At 36.3% G+C, this 14,971-nt stretch overlaps 2 protein-coding genes and 1 pseudogene across 3 annotated transcripts; all 3 read left to right on the forward strand.

Moving 5' to 3' along the window:
* Window positions 117-3,427, forward strand: LOC104724114 (NADH dehydrogenase [ubiquinone] iron-sulfur protein 1, mitochondrial). The gene is made up of 5 exons (XM_010442563.2): window positions 117-622; window positions 790-1,036; window positions 1,135-1,429; window positions 1,515-1,889; window positions 2,223-3,427. The coding sequence occupies exons 1-5, from the start codon at window positions 202-204 to the stop codon at window positions 3,120-3,122; spliced, it is 2,238 nt and encodes a 745-aa protein (XP_010440865.1). The 5' UTR covers window positions 117-201; the 3' UTR covers window positions 3,123-3,427.
* LOC104728249 lies at window positions 5,753-7,832 on the forward strand (annotated as a pseudogene).
* Window positions 8,489-11,831, forward strand: LOC104724115 (tRNA threonylcarbamoyladenosine dehydratase-like). 2 transcript variants are annotated; one of them, XM_010442565.2, is made up of 11 exons: window positions 8,489-8,687; window positions 8,789-8,835; window positions 8,938-9,028; window positions 9,549-9,696; window positions 9,855-10,067; window positions 10,197-10,331; window positions 10,459-10,593; window positions 10,682-10,897; window positions 11,094-11,218; window positions 11,311-11,368; window positions 11,466-11,831. In XM_010442565.2, the coding sequence occupies exons 1-11, from the start codon at window positions 8,596-8,598 to the stop codon at window positions 11,574-11,576; spliced, it is 1,371 nt and encodes a 456-aa protein (XP_010440867.1). In that variant the 5' UTR covers window positions 8,489-8,595; the 3' UTR covers window positions 11,577-11,831. The 2 variants fall into 2 exon arrangements, with proteins under 2 accessions (XP_010440867.1, XP_010440866.1); XM_010442564.2 differs by having other exon boundaries at window positions 8,490-8,687; window positions 8,932-9,028.

Raw genomic sequence — 14,971 nt, forward strand, 5'->3', positions numbered from 1 at the left:
GTAGCTTAGTTCTTGGTTCAATGTAAGCCCAATTTGAATATCCAAAATGAAAGCCCATAAAGCCCAAAACACACTCAATCGTGTCTCTTCCTCCCTCACAAATGCTTCAGGAGTTCTCACAACAAGATCGAGAAATACACACATAGACGAAAGAAGAAGAAGAAGAATAACAAGTAGAGGACGATACAGATCCACAACGCCATGGGTTTAGGCATCTTAGCTTCTCGAACCATTCGACCAGCTTCTCGTCTTCTTCAATCCCAACGCTCCAATTTCTTCCTCCGCACCATCGTCTCCAAACCAGAGCTCCAATCTCCTGAATCCGCCGCTGTCTCTGAGCCCGAGCCGCCGACACAGATTCTCCCTCCTAGGAACCCTATCGGTGGAGCACGCGTCCATTTCTCGAATCCCGAGGATGCGATCGAGGTCTTTGTTGATGGTTACGCGGTCAAAGTCCCTAAAGGATTCACAGTTCTTCAGGCTTGTGAGGTCGCCGGAGTTGATATCCCGAGGTTTTGTTATCATTCTCGTTTGTCTATTGCTGGAAATTGCAGGATGTGTCTTGTTGAGGTCGAGAAATCTCCCAAGCCTGTGGCGTCGTGTGCCATGCCCGCTCTTCCCGGTTTGTTCATTTAAGCTTTTGATTTCGGATTTGTGGGAATTTTTTTGATTTGATCGTTTGATTGGTAGAAGAAATTGGGATTTTGTGCTATTGTTTCATTTCTATTCCAATTTTTGTTGGGTTTTGTTTGATGATGATGATGAAATTAAGATTTTTCTTGTTAATAGGGATGAAAATTAAGACTGATACACCAATAGCGAAGAAGGCGAGGGAGGGAGTGATGGAATTCTTGTTGATGAATCATCCTCTGGATTGTCCTATATGTGACCAGGGAGGAGAGTGTGATCTTCAGGATCAGTCTATGGCTTTTGGATCTGACAGAGGCCGTTTCACTGAGATGAAAAGATCTGTTGTTGATAAAAACCTTGGTCCTCTTGTGAAGACTGTTATGACTCGGTGTATCCAGTGTACAAGGTTACTTAAAGAGTTTGCTTAAAAGTGTGATATTTTAGTTGCTGTGATACATTATACTATCCTATTGATTAGGTTATGTTTCTATAATGTCTTTGTAGGTGTGTACGGTTTGCTTCAGAAGTTGCTGGGGTTCAGGATCTTGGCATGCTAGGTCGTGGTAGTGGAGAAGAAATTGGAACTTATGTTGAGAAGCTTATGACTAGTGAACTCTCTGGAAACGTTATAGACATCTGTCCCGTGGGAGCCTTGACCTCAAAGCCCTTTGCCTTTAAAGCCAGAAACTGGGAATTGAAGGCAACAGAAACCATTGATGTTAGTGATGCCGTTGGGTCCAACATCCGTGTTGATAGTAGAGGACCAGAAGTGATGCGTATCATTCCACGTCTTAATGAGGTATGTCAATTGTTTTTTTTGTTCAAAATCGCTATACCGTATAAGTATTTTGTTGGATGTTGTACTTATGAATTTTTTTATTCAGGATATTAATGAAGAATGGATATCTGACAAAACCCGATTCTGTTATGACGGCCTAAAAAGGCAAAGGCTTAGCGACCCTATGATCCGAGATTCCGATGGAAGATTCAAGGCAGTGAGCTGGCGTGATGCCTTGGCTGTTGTGGGTGATGTCATTCATCAGGTGAAGCCAGATGAGATTGTTGGAGTAGCAGGCCAGCTATCTGATGCAGAATCCATGATGGTATTGAAGGACTTTGTTAATAGAATGGGTTCAGACAATGTCTGGTGTGAAGGAACAGCTGTTGGTGTTGATGCTGATCTTAGGTACAGTTATTTGATGAACACTAGCATCAGCGGACTTGAGAACGCCGATCTCTTCCTTCTAGTTGGCACCCAGGTGAGTTTTCACCCTGTCTCTTTGCAAGGTTACGAGAACTAGATTACATAGACACTTGTGATTTGGATCAATGACACAGAAAAAAAAAAAATTGTGTAACCTAATTTGGTGGTGTGACTAAAGTTTCTGTGCATATTAATTTAAGGAATGCATAGGTTTCTAAAACCAGATTAGATGTTAAAATTTTGTTTATGATTTACATTTCTGATGCGGGTCAATGCTACACATGTTCAGGCTGCTAGTTTCTCCTAAGCTAAAATTGCTCTTTAAGATATCAACCTTGTGCAGTTTTATTAGCGGTATATTCACCTGTTTTCTGTCTATTTTTACCAGCCAAGGGTTGAAGCTGCAATGGTGAATGCTAGGATCTGCAAGACAGTCCGTGCATCGAATGCCAAGGTTGGATACGTTGGTCCACCTGCAGAGTTCAACTACGACTGCAAACACCTCGGGACTGGGCCTGATACTCTTAAGGAAATTGCTGAGGGACGGCACCCATTCTGTACGGCACTCAAGAACGCCAAAAACCCTGCAATCATTGTTGGTGCTGGGCTCTTCAACAGAACTGATAAAAATGCCATCCTCTCTTCTGTTGAATCCATTGCACAAGCCAACAATGTCGTCCGACCAGACTGGAACGGTCTCAACTTTCTCCTTCTGTATGCTGCTCAAGCGGCTGCTCTTGATCTCGGTCTCATTCAACAGTCCGCCAAAGCCCTCGAGTCTGCAAAATTCGTCTACTTGATGGGAGCAGACGATGTAGATGTTGACAAGATTCCTAAAGACGCCTTCGTGGTTTATCAAGGCCACCATGGAGACAAAGCGGTTTACCGTGCAAACGTAATCCTCCCTGCATCGGCCTTCACCGAGAAAGAAGGAACCTATGAAAACACAGAAGGATTTACTCAACAGACTGTTCCCGCTGTTCCAACCGTTGGTGATGCAAGAGATGACTGGAAGATTGTCAGAGCATTGTCAGAGATCTCAGGTGTGAAGCTTCCATACAACTCAATTGAAGGTGTTAGATCAAGAATCAAGAACGTCGCACCAAATCTGGTCAACACAGATGAGCGAGAGCCAGCTGCTTTTGGGCCTACATTGAAGCCTGAGTGCAAGGAGACAATGAGCACAACACCGTTCCAACCCGCTGTTGAGAACTTTTACATGACAAACTCGATCACAAGAGCATCAAAGATCATGGCGCAGTGCAGTGCCGTGCTCTTGAAGAAGTGAGAGCTTTTTTAACTTGCTATGTTTTCTCATTTTTTTCCTCTTTTGCAAAAATAAAGGTACTGATTCTTGGTTTGCTCTCCTCTTTACCGAGACCTTTTGTTTAAGCCGAGTACCACTAAATCTCGGTTTAGCTTGCGCTGAAATCTATAAGCAATTTGCAATAAGCACATTGTTAGATGCGAAACATTGCAGTGTTAATTGGATGCTTTGTGGCATCTTGTATTGTTCTTAGTAGGACTCTTTTTGATTGCCTTTGCTTAGATGAATTTCCGGCATGGCGATGAATACATACAATCTCTACCTTATCATTTGTTCTAATCATTGTGATTGCTACAGACAATGCAAATTCTAAAAGGATTTAGTTGGTTTCTAAAGTGAAGCGATCCCTTGTGAATTAAACTTTTTTGACCAGTTGTATTACCTAAAATAAGTTCAATTTCAACTTTGTGATTGCATTTACGAATTTTGATATGATTAGAAAAAAAAAAGGAATAGCATCACCGATTTGGTTATAAGTTATAACTCTAATTGTGATTTATATTATTACTCTCAGTCCCAAAATAGTATGCCATGATTGGTTGGGTAGACCTGACGAGTTATTTTAGATCATTTTAAGAATTCCAGATATTTTCTATATTGTCGGAAACAGACTCCATAGTTTTACATCTATTTTAAAAACTTCTAGTATCTTTTTGGATAACTATTTTGTATATTTTCTTATTATGTCACTTTCTCTTTTCCAACCAAGTCATTTGGTTTATACTATACTGAATCATTAGACAATTTTCAGAAAAATACCTTACAGATGTTTTCTCAGCTTCGACATACATATTTGTTACTTTTTGTACGTACAACCTCTTTTTTTTTTTCTATAAATGTTGATAACTAAAGTCATCCTATTCAAACCTCTAAAGTAAATTTATGTTCAAGAACGCAAATTTCGATTAAGAGATAAGTCTATACCATAGCACCAGTCACTATGTCTAAACAACCTAAATTACTTTATTTCCGTAAGTAATCAAGAGTAATACATCTGTAACAATCCAACTCAATGTGTTTACAAGGCTTCATAACTCAACTTTCGCAGGTTATGACGTTTTCCTCATCTAGATTACTTTTAGGCAACTCATCAAACCTTCGGAAAGCAGATCTATCCTAAAAGTAGTAGCTAGGTTGACATGTCAATCAAGCAGTAAGCAGCAAAGATAAACCTAGATGGAGATCATAAACAAACAAATTCGAATCTAAACACCCTAGTTAACAATCCATGAGTCGCCTTTGAAAACCCTTACACCAAATTAACTACTAACACATATTCAAGCAAATCAAAACCATAGATATAAGAGAATGCATAAAAAAATATGAGTACAAAAAGAGTTGAAGATCTTCACTGTGATAAAGAGTTGGTGATTTTTCTCTCTTAAACAAGTAAAAAACAGAAACAAGAGAAGATTAGTGACTAGAAGTGAAGTGATGGTGACTATTTGTCCAAAAAAAAAAAAGAAGTGATGGTGATGAGTGATGACTTCGGAAATGAACGACGGTATGAACAAACTTCGAACGGCCACGAGGAGGTGGTGAAGGTTGCTGGTGTCTCTCCGGTCGTCTTTCCTTGGGGGGCTGGCGAATGCACACCGAAAACCTAAGTTAAAACAAGTATCTAAGCTTCGGGGTATAGGAAATCGGTTTAAGGCTTCTATTGTCGAAACTCAGCGTTTTAGGGCAAGATGCAGGCTTCTGGACCGGTCACGTGGGCTGTGACCGGTGTGTGGTGTAGGGAGGAGAGCGATCACGGATCCTGTGGCTGGTGTGGACAAGAAGCTTCCGACGGTCACACATCTTCTGGCGTGTCTGCGACATGTTTTGAGAGATGAGTGTAACTTATTATTCCAATTGGAGGTGAAACAAGACTTTTCTAGCTTTCTAGAAACCAAGAACGTTCATTTTGGTTATTGGTAAGCTTTTCAAAAGTTGGCCGTAACATCAGGCTCCGAAACTATCTAAAAATGTGTTTTGCTCTCTTTTTGGTACCTTTTGCCTTTAAACCTATGAAACCTCCTTGAATCTAAAAATATATACTTGGAAATCATCCTTTCAGGTTTGAAATAATCCTAAACACTTCATAAAAAACCCTTAGAAAACTATAGCTAAAATGAGTAAAAATAGGATGTTATCACATAGAAAATTAAAAACATCATTTAAATTAATATACAAAAAAAAAGTCGCTAAAACATCATTTTTAAGTGATACGGAGGGAGTATGAGTTAATTACATAGTTGAAACTTTTCTAAAAATTAATTAAACATATCTAGTGAACATTAAAATTTCTTCTTATTATTTTTTTTGTCAACAACATTAAAATTATTTATGTTTCATTTTCTCTCATTTAATTCTTTCTTTTATAAAGCTATTATTATATAATAATAATTATATATAGAGATAAGTTTATAAGACACTTAATAATAGTTAAATGAGTTAATTATATAGTTAAACTTTGATGAAAAGAAACCACATGCATCTAGAAAACATTAATTAGTGTTCTTTATAAGTCTCTTTGTCTCACTACTTTTGATATTATTATATATTTCTTTTCCTATAAATCTCCCTTGACTATTTGATTGTCAGCTTAACACTTTTTCGTAGAACTTACGGATTAAGTGGTTCAAAGATGTTGATATGTTTGATAAGTTATATTCTATGTTTCAGTGACCTGGCGAGTCTCAATAATCGTTTTGTGGATGCAGAAACATTGGAAAAACAACTTAAATTTGTCAACGAAGATGCTGCTAAAATAATCAAAGTTTGTTTAATTTAATCTTACTATTGTTTAGCACAATATTTATTAATTATATGAAGTTTATTAAGTATTTTCTAATTTCATTTTTAATGGATGATAGACTGTACATGGAGATACCTATGAATGTGTGGATTTTTACAAACAACCAGCGTTTGATCATCCAACGATGAAAAATCACTTATTCCGCTACAAAGTATATAATAAATTTAATATTTGTGACTACAAAGAAATATCCTAATTTTACCATTAATTAATTTCTTATTTTTCACTAATACATAATTTATTTTTAAAATGTAGATGCATAATTCAAAACCAAAAGAGTTAAATGATAAAAAATTCGGTTTTCTGTGGGAAAATGGTGTAGGGTGTCCTTTAGATACTATACCCATACAAAGAGTCACTAAAGACAAACTCTTGAGACTAAATTCGCATCCTGACAAATATAAGCCCAGAGGTTCCTGGAACTTCACTTATAATCAATATAGTGTAGATAATGAACAACATCATGTAAGTAAGTAGTACTCTTTCTGTTATGTTTTATAAGATGTTTAACATTTTTTTCCTTTTCCATTGCATTTTTTTAATGTATATAAATTTTATACAACTGCGCACTAATCTTTATTTTATGTTCTTTGTTATTTTAAATGACGCACGGTATATAACTTTTTTTTTTATCAAACTCATATATACAACAAAAGTTGATTATGATCATGGTGATGATGACTAGTTTGCGGTGGCTCGTACCAAGAAAGGAGAAAGGAAAAACTATAATGGAGCATCAATGGTTGTATCTGTAAATGATCCTGAAGTTAAATATCCACAATTTAGTTCTGCTCGTATGCTTGTTCAGATCGGAGAAGATTATATTCAAGCTGGATGGACTGTAAGTTTGTTTTCACATGTTATATTTAATTAATTATATTTTTCACTTAATTATCAAAATTAAAAATCACGATAAATTGGTTTTGGCCAAAAAAAAAAGAAAAAAAATCATGATAAGTTGGTTTTTTTATAATTGTATACCGATCTAGAATACTGACTTATATATTATTAACAGAAATATAATTACATTTCAGATTAATCCAGATTTATACCCTGACAACCAACCAAGAAGTTTTGTTTATACAAAAGTAAGTTAATTGCTTACACATACTATTTCTTCAAAGTTTTTTTGTCCATCTTTTTTTTTTACATAGTTCATATTTTCCGTCATATCAATTTTCTATCCATGTTATCTCATCTCGTATGTATATTATTGAACCTTTTTTTTGTTGTTGTACTATATAATCATAAGCTAGGCATGCATAACGATATATAGAATCATACAGGCAGGTCAAAACAAGTGTTATAATACTTTGTGTCCAGCTGGAATGGTAGTAGTCCGTTCAGATATTCCTCTTGGTGTGCTTCGAGGTCCTCCTACTGTTCGCGGCTCTAAAACAAGTGCTTATGATACATATAGCTTACTCAAGGTTTGCTTGTTATTAATTTCTTCTCCATTTTGTATAACTCAACAAGATGTTAGATATTGATATTGATATTGATCATGAAAGGATAAAGGAAATGGTAACTGACGGCTTGAGTTTGGAGGAATATATATTGGGTATTGGCCGGCAAAACTATTTCAACAGAGTATGGCAAACAATATTGAATGGGGAGGAGAAGCATATAGTGCATTATTGCCTGGTCCTCAAATGGGGAATGGGTATTTTCCTTTGTTGGATCCAAAGTTCGATGCACATATCTGTAATATAACTACGGTCGACGAGAATTTTAATATCGACCGGATGGTGAAGAATATAGAGACATACTCGGACAACAATCATGGTTATAAAGTATACGAGGATTTATATTCAGGGTTACCGGTCGGACATATCATATATTTTGGAGGTCCTGGGATTATATTAAAGTGAGAAGAAGATAACTTTATGTAAAAGTAAAAAATAATTTATGTTCAAACAACATGTAATTGAGCATCTAAAATAATTTGTTCACCTTCCTTGTTTCATTTTTGTGGTGTATGAAATCTTGGGCAAATTATCCGAATGTGAGGATCCGATCCGATCCAAACTCTAATCACGTAATTTGAAAATACTTAAACGGTTTTTATCTCTCAATTCTCAAGATCCAAAAATTCGAAACCAAACCTGATCCAAACACGAATCCGAACAAGTATATTAATATACCCACCACAATATAATTATCTAGCAATAATATATTAATAATATTTATATTTGTAATAATCTAAGTGTCCAAAATATTTAGAATTTTTTATATTTTAGAGTAGTTAAGTTATTTTTTTCCGTAAATTTGAGTAAAAACTATTCGAGGTTTATAGATAGTTTGGATATTTTTGAGTAATTTAGACAAATTTTAAACTTCTAGTAATCTGAATCCAAACCCAAAAATATTTGATCCAAATCTAAAATTACCCAAACGGGCTCTATACCTTTAAATCTGAATATCCAAAATATTCTATCCAAAATCCGAACAGGTATCCGAAGGTGCAGCCTTTATGAAACCAAACCGAGCTGGGATGAACCAAATTGAACCGAAAGTATGTAAATATCGGAATAGATTCTAAAAGTTTCGTTGATGTGTGTAATAAACCCTAAACCCCATTCATAAAACTTTTTAATCACGATTCGCTGGGAAAGACAAGGTAAGTTAACGGTAATGGAGGAGAAACTAAAGTATCTGAGTCTCGTCGGAGCCGGAGCTCTTATCGGATCCTTCTCCACCGTCGCTCTCCTTAAACTTCTCTCCAGGCAATTATAACCTCAAGACTCTCAATTTCGTGTTACAGAACCTCTAAATCCTATAGCAGTTTCGACAAAATTGAAAGCTGATTCGCTTTCTTTACTTGCAGGAGCTCAGTGAAGCAGCACGATGAAAACCCAGTAACTAACTTCCTAGGTACTTGTGATTTTGTAACTTTTGTTTCTTTGGATATCATAAACCCAAAAAAAAAAACAGATTTCGATTACTATGTTTTGGTTAAATTGGTGTTAGTTGCAGGAAACGGTATTGAGTCTGAGACAAGACCTGTTACTGCAGCTAATGGTCAGGATCTTTTGAATGATGAAATTGTTTCTGAACATTTAACCAGGTACCCTTTTTAATCTTTGTTGCAATGAAAATTATTGTTTTTGGAGGACTTTTAGTAAACCCATATTACCAAACTTTAGCTGATTCGTAAGAGACAGAAGCTATGATCTTTCTGAAAGTATTGGTTTGTTCAAGCAAATCTACTTTTTACCTTTGCTAAGGCAATATGTTGTGATGTCTGAGTCTCTTTGTATTTAAGTTAAGCACATTGCATGATGTTATGTTGATTCTAAATGTTTATGCTAATTTGTCTCTTAAAGGAATATCTTGTTTTTCGATCTTGAGTCAATCTCAAGAGTAAAGTAATTTTTCTTGAAAAGTCTTGTGATACTAAAGAGATACAAGTTATGGTATTTTCTGTCAATGTTAGAAGGCACAAGCGAAAGATTAAATTGAAATCATCTTGTGCCTTGTTAAATCATACTATGCTTATAATGTGTGAACCTTTTTGTGCTGATGTTCAACACATTACCTGATGCTATATTGATTTTCCTTGATTCTAAATGTTTTTTTATGTTCAGGAATATCCAGTTTTTCGATCTCGAGTCTCAGCGTAAAGTCACTGGATCATATGTTGTGGTGATTGGACTTGGAGGTGTAGGGAGTCATGCTGCATCTATGCTCTTGAGGTCAGGTGTTGGGAAGCTCCTCCTGGTTGACTTTGACCAGGTATCATTGGTTATTTCTTTAACTTCATTATATAGATTTAAGGTCTGTTTTAGATAAATTTGATTCACTTAATTCCTTCCAAGCATCACAGAGAATCTTGTGTTTTTTTTTCTTACATATATATTCATAAGTATTCTTAATTCCATGAACATGAGAAGGTCTCGCTTTCATCATTAAATCGACACGCTGTTGCAACACGAGCAGATGTTGGTATTCCGAAAGCTATATGTCTCAAGAAACATTTCTCTTCAATCTTTCCTGAATGCCATATAGAAGCCAAGGTGATGCTCTATGACTCATCTTCTGAAGCAGAAATACTTTCAGGCAACCCAGATTTTGTTTTGGACTGCATTGACAACATCGATACAAAGGTACATGAGTTAATCCATCTACTTCCAATAGTGCTTTAGATTATAGCATTCCTTGTGTTTGAGAAGTTCCTCAGGTTTAGACATGTGAGGCACACTGATATTTTGGTCTCGTTTCAAATATAATGTTAGGTGGGACTTTTGGCTGCTTGCGTTAAGAGGGGTTTGAAAGTTCTGTGTGCAACTGGTGCTGGTTCTAGAGCTGACCCAACAAGAATCAGAGTGGCTGATATTAGAGAGTCAACAATTGACCCATTATCTCGTTCTGTAACAATTCTAACTCTTTCCTCTAATAAAAGGCATTCATCAGATGGATAGTATACATAATTGATGATCTTCGGGTCTCAACACTACTACACACTTTTGATCTCTTACGTGGTTCTTGATTTTTCAGGTAAGACACAGATTGAGGAGAGAACATGGCATTGAAGGAGGCATTCCTGTTGTGTTTTCCCTGGAAAAACCAAAAGCGAAGTTGCTTCCCTTTAAAAGACCAAATGGGGAAGACGAGAATCCCTCAGATTATCAAGTAACTAATTTCAGTTCTTGGAACACTGAACATCTATGTCCAGTCTTTATATTTGTCATTGATCTTATATCTTGCTTGTGATTTTCAGGTAGTACCTGGCTTTCGTGTTCGGATAATTCCTGTACTTGGAAGCATCCCTGCTATTTTTGGACAAATTATGGCCTCCTATGTTATTACACAACTTGCAGGTGTACAAGTTCAGATGGAGCCTATTGTAAATCTAGATTTGGATCATTATCGATTGCTGCATAACCGCCTTATTGAGCATGAGGAGACAATTTATGGCACATCTGCAGAAGTAGAGGTATTCTGATTAGTCTTAGTGGTCTTATCGCTATAAATTGTAAAGAAAAAGACTAATAGGAAGACTAACAGTAACTGAGATTTATGTGACACTTGAAAACTGCTTCTAAGTTAAAGCAGGTTCTTGAGAATTCTTCTAAAACTTTGGTCCATTTCCTGAAAATGACTAGAATGTTATCTCCTTTTGTTTTCTGCAGGTGGATGTGGAGGAAGTGATGTACGTAGTGAAAGAGTTGTGGCACGGACGAAGTGCTAGAGATGAGACTGCAAAAGATGTTGGGAGAGGAATGTGGCGAGCCATGAATGAGTTGATGCTCGTAAGGTATGTGGATTCACTCCTTTTACTTCACAGGTCGTAATAAGTTCAATGGAAATCCGACAAAAAAAATATAATGTGGTATTATGATTAATCAGATGGGATGCAAAGAAGCCAGCAACAGTCTCGAACTTGATTCTTTTGAAGTTTAAAGAGGTTTGTTTTTTTTGCTTAATGACAATAGCTTGAAATCATTAAAATGAATTCGTCGGTTTGGTCGGGTTTAATTTTGAGGTATGCTACGTTATGATAGGCGGATGAACATGAGGCTAAGACTCTCGAGGAAGTGAAGGAAAGTGAAACAGAGTTCTTTGAAACAGTTTCATGTGTACTGAAGAAGGCAGAGCTTGATTTCTACGGCTAGCAGAAGAAAGACAAAAGAACCTATAGAGAAAATCATCAATCACATAGGCTTGAAGAAGCATTTTGCTTAGTATTAGTGTGAATGGCTTTTTTACCAAATTACTCATCTTAATGTATTATTTTCTCAAATGATTAGCAAATTGTTTTTTTTTGGTTTTTGCCAATGGGTAGGCTATGTTCGTTTATGCATTCAAATGATCCAACTGAAACGAGATGAAAAATGATGTTTGAATGAATTTTTTTAAGAGAATTTAATCAAAACTACCACGTTTCGTTTAAAACTTTTTCATTCTACCACATTGAAAAACACATGATACTGACAGTATTGACATTTAAAAGAAAGAATCAAAGTGCAAAAAGACAAATAGCTAAGAGACAAACTTCGTTGACAATAACTTTTGTCTACCAAATTTAGTAAGTTTTTTGGTTTCAAATTTTTGTCCGCCAATACAATTTGGGAGAACCCATATGACTTGTCTAATATGTAAGAGTATTAAAATTGTCCATCGTAAATTTCAATGTTGTCCATTGAAAAACTCAATGTTGTTCACCAAAAGTTGTTTAAAAATTGTTTAAATTATTCACAACAATTTATTTATTTCGAATAACTCATATAACTTGTTTAATTTCTAAGAATATGAAAGTTGTCCATAAAAATTTCAATGTTGTCTACCAAAAACTTCAATATTGTGCATTTTCATATTTGTGGACGAGATTTATTTTGTCTATATATAGTGTAAATTTGTCCACCACTATATTTAAATTTCCAAAAAAATTAATAGAGTTGTAATAAAAAAAACAAAGGTAAAAGAAGAAGTGAAAGAAAATAAAAAGTGAAAAAGTGTCGGGAATTAGAAAAAAAAAGTAAAGGTGAGATTAGATGAGAGAGAAAAAGAATGAATAAAATAAAGGAAATTGCAATATGTACCATGAGACTACTTCGTAATTAACTGACACAAAAAATACTATTCCCGTTGTATTGTACATATATTTATCATCCTTTTATCCCTACTACGCATGCATGTGCAGATAAATGAAAAGATCTTTTTTTATTTTTAGATTCTGGGTGTCAGAAGATTTAAGTGATAGATATGTGGGGGATTGTAGTGTCATAGCTGGCGTTATCTACTAAAAAGGAACATTTAAGATTTCCTGCAGTTGTGAAAGTCCAAACGGCGTTTAGTTTCGTTATATATCATCGGATACTATTACATTTAACCTACTTATCAAGATCTATTCAAAAACTCACCAAGAAGAAATCGCCGAATCAAGTAGCTTATTGTCGAGGAAATTAACAGATCCGGCCGTAGTGTTTTTTTGGTAAGCGGTTTTTCGTATTTAACGTTGTTGTCTATAATTCGACGATTCAATACAAGTTTGCGTTTCTGAATAAGTCTATTTGTTTTTTATTTAGGGTTTAGATGGATGCTGTTGAGTTACCGGATCGATTGATTGCACAAGGAGAAGAACCACTGGGCGAGAGGGCTAATGTGTACTACAAGTTCAAAACACTAATGGTTATCATAGATGCATTGGATCGGAATGAGATTCATACAACTAGGGATTCCCCGCTTGGATCTCTTTTCGATTTCTCGAACAGACCAAGCTGGTCGGCTACTTTTGGATTGTTTCTACTGCGTAGGCAACTCTCTGTTTCAAAATCAAACGAGATCTGGGTTGTTTTTGCGGGCACTCCTATTCGCTTGTCCCTTCGCGAATTCAAACTAGTAACAGGGATGCGTTGTAGTAAGTTCTCGACCGTTTAGAAGAAAAAGAGGAGAGGGACCGCCGGAAAACAAATTCCAGTTTACAGCACCCTATTCGGACTCGAGGATGATGTAACCGCGGATAGGGTTATAAACATGCTGAAGAAGAAAACAGTTACGGATAGTTGTATGAGGCTTCGTTTTGCTTACCTGGCACTCGTCGACGGTTTTTTGCTACCTACATCTCATCACCCCAAAGATTTTTAAGGAACATGCCGAAATGGCTGAGAGCCTGGAGGCATTTACTTCATATCCGTGAGGGAGGAAGTCGTTTGAGATGATGATGACATCAATTAAAGAGAGAGATCTACCCCAGCTGGCAACGACGTCTGTGTCTGTTCATGGTCTATTATATGCTCTCCAACTTGTGGTTTTGCAAGCAGCCCTTTCTATCCAAGAGGGACCTGCATTAGATGATTCCTTGTGTTCTGAATCAGAGGAGGAAGATGAAGCCCCGCGATGCCAGGCGGTTCCGTTTATGCTTGGTAACACCAAAGAAATATATTTGAAATGCATTAGATGATTCCTTGTGTTCTGAACCATTATATTTCGTTTATCTGTAACTATCAATTTCATCAGTTTATTATAATGATTATTATCTCGGTTAAAAACATTAGCTGATGCAACCTTATGCGATGATTATTGTATGGTAACGATAGTACATGGTAATAATCTTGGTTATCCGTTCGTATCATAGTTTTACTGGATACCATCATTATCTAATAATGATGTTATATGCTAATTCCCATATGCTTTTCGGAATTTTATTTTTGTTTTTTTGTGGGGTTAGTCTATTGTTTGCGTGATCGGAACACTTTCTATAACCATCCGAGTCTGATAACAACTTACGCTGATAGCAACATTGTTTGATAACAACATTAGCAATCAGTATTTAGTGTATCTGTGTTAAATAAATTGGCCGATAACGGCATTGTCTGCGGAACATTGTCTGATAACCTCAATACATGGTAACTACATTGGTTAGTTGCAGATACCGTAGCTTATCTGGATACCAGCATTATGTGATAACGTTTTTATAATGATGGTATCTCGTTAAGCTTTTAGCTTTTTGATACGTGGGGGGTAGAGCATTGTTTTCTTGATGGAAACAATATCTGATAACATCGTCGACTGATAACATGATAGTCTGATATTATCATAACCTGATATCAGCTTTGTTTCATAACAACATTTGTAACTGCTAACCCCATTGTGTATACGTGTTATGAACAGGCTCATGTTGCTCCCATCATATTACCGGAGAGTGTTGTCGATGCTGAGGAGGAAGACCTTTCATGGAAGGATGATGAAGAAGATCCCAAAGTAGATACTATCGTTAGGTTGGCTGAAGAAGGTTTCAAATTGAATAACGATATGTTTCGTGGAGGCTGCATTCCAGCAGACGTTGAGATTGCTCCTAAAAAAAGTAGGAAGGGTGTGAGGGGCAAAGCACTGCGTGCACAGAGAGGTGCCCAGCATGGGAGAGGGGTTAATTTGAATCCCACCAATCTGTCGGCATCCAACAATGTCGAGGCCACACATCTAGGGGGTGTAGACATAAACGTGATATCTCGGCTTCTCAACGAGAAGCTAGCGAGTCAGGAGGCTAGAATTATTCAAGGTGTTATTG

Source organism: Camelina sativa, chromosome 11 (assembly GCF_000633955.1).
Source record: "Camelina sativa cultivar DH55 chromosome 11, Cs, whole genome shotgun sequence".
Classification (NCBI taxonomy): Eukaryota; Viridiplantae; Streptophyta; class Magnoliopsida; order Brassicales; family Brassicaceae; genus Camelina; species Camelina sativa.